The 13,183-nt window shown below is 41.1% G+C and overlaps 1 protein-coding gene across 1 annotated transcript in view; it reads left to right on the forward strand.

The window, feature by feature from the left end:
- agbl1 (AGBL carboxypeptidase 1) overlaps positions 1-13,183 on the forward strand; it is a 122,170-nt gene that overhangs the window by 3,428 nt on the left and 105,559 nt on the right. Inside the window, exons 3-9 of the mRNA XM_077596927.1 lie at positions 137-283; positions 660-791; positions 2,984-3,077; positions 4,794-4,831; positions 9,680-9,888; positions 11,065-11,227; positions 12,726-12,817. Coding sequence (XP_077453053.1) covers positions 137-283; positions 660-791; positions 2,984-3,077; positions 4,794-4,831; positions 9,680-9,888; positions 11,065-11,227; positions 12,726-12,817 — 875 coding nt within the window. The remainder of the gene's footprint in view (positions 1-136; positions 284-659; positions 792-2,983; positions 3,078-4,793; positions 4,832-9,679; positions 9,889-11,064; positions 11,228-12,725; positions 12,818-13,183) is intronic.

Here is a 13,183-nt window from a genome sequence, read left to right on the forward strand (position 1 = left end):
TTCATTTTGCTAGGAAGCCGAATGCAGCTCGAGAGCCAAGTGTTCGACACCCTTGTAAGAGTGTTTTATTTTTAACTTACACATTTCCTGCAAGTAAAGCAGAAGTGCCCTATTAACCATGACTCCTTTGTCTCAGGTACAGATCATCGTATTGACCACATGATCAGTAAAGGTGGCAGCGAGGCCTTGTTAAATGCACTTGTCAAAAATGGCAGCAGGTCCAGTCCAGACTTCACCGTTCTGTTGCCCATACTATTCCTGGTGGCCAAAGTTGGACACAAAGGTAACATCATAAGAAAATACAGCGGACCCCCTCACAGAAAATATGGACCCTGCCAAACTGCAAATATAATTTTTTTGTGGATAACTAATGCTCCCGTAAAACTTGTCATAGTTGCTGCCTATGTTAGTAGTTTCAGTTTGGGGTATAGTCCACATTTTGCCCAAAGTCAACAGGGATAGGTTCCAACACCACGTGACCCTGTCAAGGATTACTAACTGTGTTTAAAATGAAAGGATGAACAGCTGGTGTTGAACCCTAGAGGGTGGGAATATACCTGAGGAAATCTGGTCTGTTGTTGCCTGGTTTTAAGAACAAGTCTTACGTGTGTGTGTGTGTGTGTGTGTGTATCTGTGTCTGTGTTTGTGTTTTTATATAGACATAGGTATAGGCAAAAAAGCTGAAGAGGCTGGGGCAGTTCTACTTGTTCTAAACTTGCTAAAAAAAAACATTCAACATGCCAGGAGGGCTGAAGCATGCCTCTTAGTCGTCCAAGTTTTTGCTGCATCAGGTAAAGCTACTTTACTTACTTGTATTAATGTTTTGTAACATTCCTACATTCAGTGTTGAAAATTGATGGATTTCTGGAGAATGTTTTTTATTTTTTTTATTTTTTTTACGGGTTAGGTTGCTGGAGACAATCCCAGCTAAATAAGGGCACCAGATGGAGAGACACCGTGCATGCATGTTTTTGGGATCTGGGAGGAAACTAGAGTACCTAGAGAAAACCCACACAGGCCTGGGGATAACATGCAAACTTTCCACTGGATGGGATCGAACCCTCAACCTGTGGGGGACGACGCGCTAACTAGTCATTCACTGCCCCGCGCTTGTTCAATTTGAAATAAATAGTAGCAGTAACAGTAACAACAACTACTGCCTCAATATTATTAGAATGAAGTGATTCTCTTCCAAGGCCCCAAATGTCATTTTGTGGGTTGCAAAACAATTTCTATCATCTCTGTTCTATCATCCTGAAAAAAGTATAGGTGCTGTGGCTATTAATGTATTTTCTCTCATATACGCCGTATTTGTCGCTCAAAAAATGATAACTGAATCCAGAGTACGGCTTCTATGTGCACAAATTGGACTTGACATGCACGAAACTGCAAGGTGACAGACGAAACGCCATAATGCAAGAGAATGCGGCCGATACGGTCATTTATTTCAAATTAAAGAATAATAAACAGATATAATGCTAAACAAATTTGACGTCTATGAACGGTTGTCCTTGGAGGCCTTTACAGGAGTTGGGGGTCGGCCACTCCACCACCGCTCTGATCTTGGCCGGGTCGGGGCGAAGCTGGCCCCTCTCAACAATAAAGCCCAAAAACTGAAGGGACTCACAGTGAAAATCACACTTCTCGGCCTTAACAAATAACTTATTCTCCAGTAGACGCCTCAAAACCTAATGGACATGTTCACGATGTTCTTGTAAATTCCGCGAAAAAATTTGAATGTTGTCTAGGTAAACGATACAAAAAAACATCCAACATGTCATGGATTACGTCACTGATAAGACTCTGAAACACGGCTGGTGCGTTAGTGAGGCCAAAAGGCATTTAACACTGAGTGGGGTAGTTACATGACTTATGTCCGCCCGAAATCCCCTATCGAGATCAAACATATTCTTAGTCACAGGAAATTTAGTCAATTGGCATTCAATCGCGGCGACCACGGACAAGTCGATAAAACACTCATCTGCTCCCGAATCAATGAGAGCAGTAGCTTCGACGTTTATTTCCCCAAAAGACACTACCGCGGAAGGTTGCAGCCAATGTTCCCTCTAATTTTTTGTTTGTCTGGGCAGAAAGACAACCTCCCTGAGCACACTGAGTACCAGTGTGAGCAACATCATCATTGCTCGCTATGGGCACACAAGTATCACACCTGCATAAGCAGGTGCATGTCTACTACACATAAATGATTTAGTAATAATAAAATGTAATGATTATTATCTATGAATGGGCGGCCCGGCGGATGAGTGGTTCGCGCGTCGGCCTCACAGCTCTGGGTTCCTGGGTTCAAATCCAGGTTGGTCCACCTGTGTTGAATTTGCATATTCTCCCTGGGCCTGTGTGGGTTTTCTCTGAGTACTCCGCTTTCCTCCCACATCCCAAAAAGACGCATTGTAGGCTGATTGGACACTCTAAAATTGCCCCTAGGTATGGGTCTGAGTGTGCATGGCTGTCCGTCTCCTTGTGCCCTGCGATCGGCTGGCCACCGATACAGGATGTCCCCCGTCCCTGGCCCAAAGTCAGCAGGGATAGGCTCCAGCACATGTTTTTCAAACTACGGCCCACGGGCCATATTAGGCTTTTTAACTCGGCCCGCCGATGTTGTCCAAATTATAGTAAAAATCAATGACCTCATTCATTTCCCATTCCTAGGGCAATTTAGAGTGGCCAATCAGCCTACAATGCATGTCTTTAGAATGTGGGAGGAAACCGGAGTACCCGGAGAAAACCCACACAGGCCCAGGGGGAAACGCAAACTCCACACAGGTGGACCGACCTGGATTTGAACCCAGGACCCCAGAGCTGTGAGGCAGAAGTGCAAACAACTCAAGCTGCCCGGCCGCCTGAAGAGGGTCATGTATCACAAAAATTCCTTTTTTGGAACAGGACTATCAGGTCTATTGCACCATTTTTCGTAAATATTTATAGCAATGTCTTTCTTTTTTTGTGCTTTATTGTGTTACAGTTTCCACAGCAAAACTTATCGGGTCATTACATGGACAGGACATTATCTACCACCTCATCCCTCATTATACCACCAAGAATCTGCAAATGATTAAGTATGTAATCAACTAATGCATTGTGGATTAACTGCGTTTAAGGGAAACAATGATTTATGATATAAGTGACTCACAATGATGGGCTCTAAAATGAACTGGGCACTGAATCACGTTCAGAGAATCTCGAGCTTTTGTAAAAAAAAGAAAAAAGAAAAGTAATACAGTAATTTTTATGTTGCATTCCATCATAAATACATTGAAGGAATTGGGTGTTACAGCTGACGACATTTTCATATTCATAGGTAGAATCCTGGGACTAAACCGATAGCTAAAGCGTGAGACCAATTTGCGCTCTCTTCCAGTGGGCCCACTATTTAAATTCAAAACTGTGCAAAAACAATCTGGGTAAAACTCTAATATATCTGAACTTAAAGTGCCGCTCTAGGAGTTTTTCCCTGGAACAGTACAACATTTAAATAGTTGAAATAGCCCCATAGAAAGGTACAATCCTTTCTACTAAAACACATTCCGATTCCGCCGAGGGCCGCAGTGGGTCCTGGTCTTTGTTTCAACCGATCCAGTGCCGATATTTTAACCAATCAGGTGTCTTATACAATAAGTAGCACCTGACTTTAATTAACTGATTACACTTGCAAAAGGTATCCTCTTGTTGAGTTGGAATAAAATATGATGAAAAGACATAATAGGTTGATGTACAACTCAAGACTGACGGAATCATCCATTGCCTGCCTCTAGACCAGGCCAGACCTTACGCAGTGGTACTTGGTAACCAGGTGCAGGTGTACTCCTGAGTATGTCCTATTCAGCCTGCTATGATAGAACTGATGCATAAAGGTCACCGGTACAAACAGGTTACAGGAAGGAAGCATGAAAGTTTGGTTTTACATACATGGATGTTGAGACAGAAAGTGGATGTGTTGATTACCTTCATAATCCTGTAAGGGCCCAACAACCGGAAAACCACTTTGCACAATGGCAGAGACAGCTACTTCCCTTTCGTGCTAAAGGAACAGTGTAGGCTGAAATCCAAAACAAGCCAGGAAATGACTTACCGGTGGCCAAGCAAATCGGAGACTAAAGGGCACACTCCACCCAGTGAAGGAAAGTGCTGCAGGGGAGCATATGGTGGACAGCGACAACATGTTGACCAGCCTCCCAGTTCTAGTTGATTGACCCTTGTAAAGCCTGGCTGCTGCATCCAATGCTTTGCAGAGCTCCTTCCACATCAGCAAGGTCAACTGAGCACCACAATTTGAAACAATGTCTTGGGGAATAGTTTGAAGCCTAAGCACAAGATTAACAAAGCGAATGGCAGTTTCAATAGCAGGCAATAGTTTGGGTAAAGGACCAATTTGGAAAAACAACCAAAATCGGCAAATATTCAACGTTAGAGTAACAAAAAATTAGGGGCCACAATTCAATTCTTACATTGATTACTTCTTTCTAGTTTTGGGGCAGTATGGCTCAGTGGTAAAGTAGTGGCTCCCCAACCCAGAGGTTGTGGGATTGATTCTCTCTGCCTGGGTGGCCCGATCCAAATATACTTGAGCAAGATCTTGGACCCCACATTGCCCTGATGTTGTGTCATCAGTAGGTAATAGTAATTTGATCTTAGTGTTTGAGTATCTTGAAGGTGGAAAGGTGTGATGAAGTGTCCGTCATTTGACCATACATACATTTATAATTTTTAACCACTTTAAAACCATTATTGTCTGTAAGAATGGAAATTTGGACACTTTTTTTTGTGTTTGGCAGAGCATCCATTCATGCATTTGCTGCTCTGCTTTCCTCAAGTAAGTATTTCCAAGTACTTTTCCAGCTGATAATACAATTTATGATTTATACAGTATATGAGCAAGTAAGCAATTACAGTCACCTAATTTTTATAGTGCATGAAACTAAATATGTTTGCATGGCATGCCATTGATAAGTAAAGGTTAGCAACCAGGTGTTTAAAAACATTGACCGTTGGATCTGGCTCATATGGCAACAGAAGCAAGCAGTTTACATTGAGAATGTATTCTAATCTAATCTATCACTCTCAAAATAAACCTATCCAAAGCCTGCTACAAAATCTATTGTCCACTGTTTAGTGACATTCACATCTGTATGAGGAGTGACTATTTTAGTGGAGCTTTCATAAGTTATAATTGATCTAAAAAAATATTAATGGTGGGGGGGGGGGTAGGAGTTCGCTCAGGTACCGCAATTTTCAGAATGTCTTGGAATCTTGAGTTGCCACCCAAATATTGACACATGATAGCTGTAAAGGCTGATGTATGTTATGAGGTTTATCGAGTTATTTTTTTTTACAGTCATTGGTTTTAAGAAAGGGTGCAACTCATCAATTTAACAATGATATGATTGATATACTGTAGATTTTGTGAACAACAATTATATGATTGTAGACTTTAAAAGGTCTTCGTTGAATTGACTCAATACAAAGGCTTTGATAGACGTTTCAATCCACATGCATGAATACCGTTGCTGGACTCCAGATGTGTGTGCATCAACAATTCGAAACTGTCATTCATTCATTTTCTGAACTGCTTAGTATACTCGCAAGGGTCATGGAGGGTGCTGGAGCCAATCCCAGCTAACCATGGCCACCAGGGGACACCCTGAATCAGTGGCCAGTCAGTTGCAGGGCCCAAGGTGACAGACAAACATTCATGCTCACACCTGGAGAAAACCCACTATAACCCAAGGAGAACATGCAAACTCCACACAGTGATGACCCACCTAGGGTTGAACCCTCGATCCCAGAACTGTGAGGCCGACGTGCTAACCACTCAACACAGGGCCGCTCGAAACTGACAACAAGACATATAGTTAGTTCCCTGTGAAAATATTTGGCCTCGTTGAACTTTTTAACCACTCGCCACATTTCAGGCTTCAAACATAAAGACATTATATATATTATTTGTCAAGAATCAACAAGTGGGACACAATTGTGAAGTGGAACGAAATTTCGAGGATATTTTAAACTTTTTTAACAAATAAAAACCTGAAGAGTGGGGTGTGAAATAATATTCAGCCCCCTGCGTTAATACTTTGTATCGCCACCTTTTGCTCCAATTACAGCTGCAAGTCACTGGGGTATGTGTCTATCAGTTTTCAGGGCTGCCAACTACTGCAGAATTTCAGAAGGAGTTTCGCTTGAAACGCAACTCAAACTCCGGGACTCAGGATAACCTCCCTAAACCCCAGAAATCCCCAAAAAGTACCAAATTTCAAATTTAAATGGCTCGAAATTCCCACCATCGCTATGGATTCTGCCAGCTTGATTCAGCTGCACTGCAAACCGGAAGAATTCCGTATCACGAGTGCATTGTGAATCATACGAGTTACAAGTTTTGACGAATGATTCGTCTTGCGCGATTTCAGCGGGCAATCGATTGCATAGGTAGCCTCTATTACTTTAACATTTTATTTTTTGTTTTTTTTCACAAGGGAAGTAAGTAGTATTATTAAACCTGACTAAACCACAAGTCTTTTGTTTTGAAATAAATCCTATCATCGGGGTTGTTCTAAAGGAAGTAGGTGTACATAGCACTGTTAAGTCTAATCAATATGCCTGCTCAGATTAAGTGCAAAATGGATGGCAATTTGGATGAAACTTCCAATAAGAAACTGATAGGTTCACCCTTTAGGCATTCCCAAATGCACTCACAAATAAAACATACAGCTGACTCATAACCGGGTTCTTGCAAGAGAGAATCGATCCTCACGCGGCTTCGGACAAGATCATTCTCCCGAATCGAAACCTCTCTTGCTTATTTATTACATAAGATTTACAACATGCATCTCAGTTCTCAAAACAATTGAAGGTCTGCCGGATCTTCCCGAGGGAGGCTGCGGACAACACTGTCAGAAGTCAAAACAATTGTAAGTCCTCCAGATCTTCCCAAGGGAGTGTTGTGAACCACACTTTCAGAAGCCGATGTTTCTCAAAACAATGGAAAGTCCTCCGTATCTTCCCAAGAGAGCTTGATGTGAACAATAGTTTTGAGAAGTCCAGCTGCAAAGGGGAGTGACCATCAAGTTGTTTCGGTTAACTTAGGAGCGAGCATTATTCTTGCAAGAGATGTATTAAAATGACTTTTTTAATATCAATAACTCTTAATAAAGCAAAGCTTTCTTCATTGCAAGCAAATATATATAATGATTAATATTCCTAAATAAGCAAAGCATTTTTCATTGCAAGCCAATATATAATAATGATAACCGTAACAGAAACCTACACACTCGCAGAAGTTTATTGGTTCGTATTCGACGGAATATCCCATGTTGAAGCCGTCCCAAAAAAGACCCACATTTGCACATTGCACAACATGCAAGTGTGACTTCAGCGTGACACATGTTGGAATCCTGACTGTAAAACGCACGTAGAAGGATCGAAACACAAAGATAAATTTATTTTTATTATCCTGTACTTTTTCAATAGTTAGCAAAAACACAATATTTCAAATAATGTAAAAACATGATAATAACAGTTTGATTTAAATTGTTCTACGCTTATTTTTTTACATTCTATATCGATTTTGCGTAAATTGCATTCACCCCGGAAATACTCCGGAAATGGGACAAGGGTACTCCTGAAATGGGACAAGGGTACTCCTGAAATGGGGTCGACGGAGGTTGCCAGTTCTGAGTTTTGCACATCGAGAGACAGAAAATCTTGCCCATTTTTCCTTGCAAAAATGCTCAAGCTCAATTAGGTTGGATGGAGACCATTTGTGAACAGCAGTCTTAAGCTCTGCCCACAGATTCTCGATTGGATTCAGGTCTGGAATTTGACTTGGCCATTCTAACACCTGGATATGTTTATTTGTAAGCCATTCCATTGTAGATTTGGCTTTATGTTTACGATCATTGTCCTGTTTGAAGATATAATCTTTGTCCCAGTCTCAGGTCTTTTGCAGACTCCAACAGGTTTTCTTCCAGAATTGTCCTGTATTTGGCTCCATTCATCTTCCCATCAATTTTAACCATCTATATCTTCAGAAGAAAAGCCAAACCATGAGCCTGCCACCGCCATGTTTGACAGTGGTGTGTTCAGTGTGATGAACTGTGTTGGATTTACACCAAACATATCATTTTGCATTGTGCCCAAAATTTGATTTTGGTTTCATTTGACTAGAGCACCCGTTACACATATTTGGTGCATCTCCCAGGTGACTTGTGCAAACTTTACACAAGACCTTTTTATGGATAGCTGTCAGGAGTGGCTCATTTGTCACTCCTGGCTTGCCGTCTGATCAGAGCAGCTGCAGACAATCCTTGATTGCCTCCTGGTGTGGGTATTTAAGCACCACACAAAGGGTGGCTCATTGTCGGATCGTTCCTGCAACTCATGCATGTGTCCTGCATACTCCCTTCTTGGTACCAAGCCTTTGTTGATTTGTAGATCCCTGTTGATTTATTAAAGATGTTGTTTTGAAGCTAACTGCCTCGTTCCCCTCCTGCTTCCCGCGCCTGGGTCCTAATCCATTCCCGATCGCGCCACGACGACGCGGCGCGATCGTAACAATAGCTTTGAGAAATGGCTTTCTTCTTGCCACTCTTCAATAAATGCCAGATTTATGCAGTGTAAGACTGATTGTTGTCCGATGGCTTCTTGGCTGCTTCTCTGATCAGTCTTTTCCTTGTTTGAGGGGAAAGTGTAGAGCTGGGGTCGGGAACGCTTTTGACTAACAGAAGAGCCACATTTGGCTCCCGAGCCATAGGTTCCCTACCTCTGGTTTAGAGTGAGTCTTTGAGATGTTTTAGCGTGACTCCTTGAGATGTTTAATGCTTGGGAAATCTTTTTGTATCCAAATCCGGCTTTAAACGTCTCCACAACATTATCTCGGAACAAGCTGGTGTCTTCCTTGGTCTCCATGATGCCTCAACATTACCATACGTGAACGCCCGTTTCTGAACCTCTTTTGTCCTGTATAGCCTTATTGATTTTATCTTCAACCTGCACAAGGGACTAAAGATGGAAATTAGCCTTCAGCTATAATCTTACATATTTACCTATATACATTCATTAACATGTATATATGTATATATTAATATGTATTGTACTTTTATTGAATAACTCAAACTTAAACAGAACCCTGAGACTATCACAGGGCAGGTGCATTTATACAGAGAAATAATTACATACAGGTTTAGATCCTCACTGAACTTCTGGAGACTTTGCTGCACTGCAAATAAAGGGGACGACTAATATTGCACACAACACTTTTCAACTTTTTATTTGTTAAAGTTTACAATATCAAATACATTTCATTCTACTTCACAATTGTATCCCACTTGTTGTTTCTTGCCAAAAAATAATTTGATATCTTTATGTTTGAAGCCTGAAATTTTGCAAAAAGTTCAAAGGGGCAGAATATTTTCACAAGGGACTGTATTTTGTAACCATTTATTCATATTTCAAGGGCCTCAAATGAATCTGTCAGTTCTTATTCTGTCTAGTGAATCCAAATTTAAAAAAAATAAAGTTATGTGTAATATTGCCAGTAAAGCCAAGATGATAGATTTCCACTCAGATTCAGCATAACCTTTATTTGTCAGTTGCAAACAGGTGTATTGCTAGAAAAAATAATGATACTTACAGTGTTCTATTTCTCTTTTTCTGTGATCAACAGAGGATAACATCTATGCAGCAGTGTCCAAATGTTATGTGTCTGGCCTCCTACTGCTCTATGAGGAATGGCACAACAAGGACACTACACATTCTGCCATTGATGTACTCCTGGCACTGTTGCATTGCTTTTATAAAATAACACGTAGAGCTGTCGGTAGAGACACCTTTGTATCCCAAGGAGGCATTCAACTTCTTTATCAAACAACTCAGGTATTGTTTTTGCTGCTGCTACTATTATTACTATTACTACTGCTACTACAACTACAACAGACACGTTGAATTTTCTCGTGTTTGGAGGAGAAAGAATACTGAATTGCATCCGAAGAACACCACACCCACTGTGAAGCATGGGGGTGGAAACATGCTTTGGGGCTGGTTTTCTATCAAATCAAATCAAAAGCCTTTATTGTCATTATACACAGCTGCGTATAACAAAATTGGTGGTGCCACTCCACAAAGTGCGTTTTTCCCAGTAAAAACATAAATAAGTAATTTAAAAAGTCCCGTCCAGGCAAGGTAATTCTAAAATATTGCACAATATAAGATATTGCATAGTTGTTATTCCATATTTATTGCATATTGGATAGATAATACAAAGGGACCAGGACGACTGATCGGTGTAAAGGAAAGAATGAATCCGGCCATGTATCGAGAGATTTTGAGTGAAAATCTCCCTCCATCAGCAAGGACATTGAAGATGAGACATGGCTGAGTCTTTCAGCATGACAATGATCCCAAACACAGCCAGGGCAACACAGGAGTGGCTTCATAAGAAGCATTTCAAGGTCCTGGAGTGGCCTAGCCAGTCTCCAGATCTCAACCCCATAGGAAATCTGCGGCGGGAGTTGAAAGTCTGTGTTGCCCAACGACAGCCCCAAAACATCACTGCTCTAGAGGAGATTTGCATGGAGGAATAGGTCAAAATACCAGCAACAGTGTGTGAAAAGCTTGTGAAGAGTTACGGAAAATGTTTGGCCTCCGTTATTGCCAACAAAGGGTACATAACAAAGTATTGAGATGAACTTTTGGTATTGACCAAATACTTATTTTACACCATGATTTGCAAATAAATTCTTTAAAAATCAAACAATGTGATTTTGAGGTTTACCCATGTTGACAATTACAGGTCTCTCTAATCTTTTCAAGTAGGATAACTTGCACAATTGGTGGTTGACTAAATTCTTATTTGCTCCACTGTAAGTGTCATTCATTACATAAATACAACCGCTAAAAGCCTGTATTACACTGTTAACCAGTAGAAGAGCCGAATGATGGAAAACTAGAAAGACTATTCAGAAACCTAGTTAACTACATAATTTCAAAATGAAATTCAATGTTGTTTCTCCATACTTTTCTTTTTTGAGAGTTTCTACTGTATCTTTGCAGACAAGCTTATTGAATAATTGTCTGGACTCATTGGTAGAGTCCTCCGTTCAGCTGATGAGATGTTGCCTGCCTAAAACCCCTCTCCCACTGACATCAGATCAATCCGTCTACTCCTTTCCCTTGCCAGGAAGACATGAGATTTTTAATATGGTTGCAATTTCAGGTAAAACATGAGTATTTTAAAGCTCATTATATGGTGATTGTTGTTCTGAACATTGGAACAGTGATGTAGTCATTCATTCATTTTCATTCATTTTCCATACTACCCATCCTCGAAAGGGTTGCGGGGGTTGCTGGAGTCTAACCCAGCTGTCTTCGGGCAAAAGGCAGACTACACCCTAGACTGGTCACCAGTCACTCATAGGGCACACAGAGAGACAAACTGTTACGATCACGCCGCTTCGTCGTGGCGCGATCGGGAATGGATTCGGACCGAGGCGCGGGGAAGTAGGATTTGACAAGGTATTAGCTTCAAAGCAACATCTTTAATAACTCAGAAAGGATCTTACAAAACAACGAGGACTTGTGAAACGGAAGCAATACCAAACCGGAAACAGGAGAACGAGAGGTATCGAGGAGAAAGGTAGCGTGGCTGCATGGCTACTGAATCCATGCAGTGACCTCCAGGAACATGCAGGAATTGTGCAGGAGCTTGCAGGAACGATCCGACAATGAGAATAGAACTAATTGGTGTTTAAATACTAACTCAGGAAGTCATCAACAGATTGATTCCAGCTGCTCTGCCTCTACGGCAGGCCAGGAGGGACAAGCTCCTGACACAAACAGCCATCTGCACTCCCAAACACATAGCCACCAGCGGGAATTGAGCCCGCGTATGCCCGTACCAAAGTCAGGCGAGTGAATCACTACACCACGAGGCGGCAATGATGTATTCATGTTAAAAAAATAAAAATTAAAAAAACATTACAGTATTCCGGGTGGGTCTTCACTGTGTGGAGTTTGCATGTTCTCCGGAGGCTTGCGTGGGTTTTCTCCAGGTACCTTGCTTTCTTCCCACATCCCAAAACACATGCTTGATAGGCCGGTTGAACACTCTAAATTTCCCTTAGGTATTAGTGTGAGCATGAATGGTTGTCTGTTTCCTTGTGCCCTGCAATTGACTGGCCAGGGTGTCTGCCGCCTGGTGCCCGTAGTTAGATGGGATAGCAGCACCACTATGAGAACCCTGTGAGGAGAAGCGGTTCAGAAATTAATGAATGAATGAAAGTTGGGCGTTTACGTGCGTGTTTGTATGTTTTGTCAATTGTCAAATGTTTGCCTGCCCTTCTCACCTTTCTACTTGCTCTTCAACAGCAATAGAAAATGCATTTGCATTTGTTTGTTATAATTTACATGGCTTGATGAATAATTTTCTTTTTCCTCATTTTTGGTTTTGCACTTATTTAATACAAAATGTGTATACTTTTATCATTTTCAAAGGATTTATTCGTATCATTGGTACACATTAAGGCTATTTTATGTGAAATGCATCTTTACTTGTGAAAAATTTAAGTTACGAAACCAGTTCTGGAACCATAAAATATCTTAAGTAGAGGAATCACTGTTGTGCAGATGAGTGCATTATGATTTTTCTCAATATTGTATGAGTTTGTTATAAAGTATGTCAGTCAAATGTTTTTTTGTTTTGACTTTCTTTTTAGATGTGAACAATGATGACACTGGTAATGATGATGATGATGATGACCATATTAAGGTGGAGGAATCTTACCAAGATGCTCAGAGTAAAGATTATGTACGTTTGGAGACTTTATGATAATTGCATGGTTTCGTTGTCAATTGTTGAAATAAAATCAACTTAGTGATTATTTTCATAGTTAGTTACAGAGCCTGTGGACATATAGGCCTGAAAGATGACAAACTTGTTTCTTTGGATGTTTGCATGAAACTAAAAACAAAGTATTTTCACTAGCCCCATATGAGTCACTTTAGCCCCAAATACATCATGTATTTAATTGTTAACCAGTTCTGAGTGTAGTCCACTGGGATAGGCTCAAGTACCAATCTAATGTCTAATCAGCTTACCATGCATGTTTTTGGAAATGTGGGAGTAAACCGGAGTACCCGGAGGAAACCCACGCAGGCCCGGGGAGAAGATGCA

Source organism: Stigmatopora argus, chromosome 3 (assembly GCF_051989625.1).
Source record: "Stigmatopora argus isolate UIUO_Sarg chromosome 3, RoL_Sarg_1.0, whole genome shotgun sequence".
NCBI classification, from domain to species: Eukaryota; Metazoa; Chordata; class Actinopteri; order Syngnathiformes; family Syngnathidae; genus Stigmatopora; species Stigmatopora argus.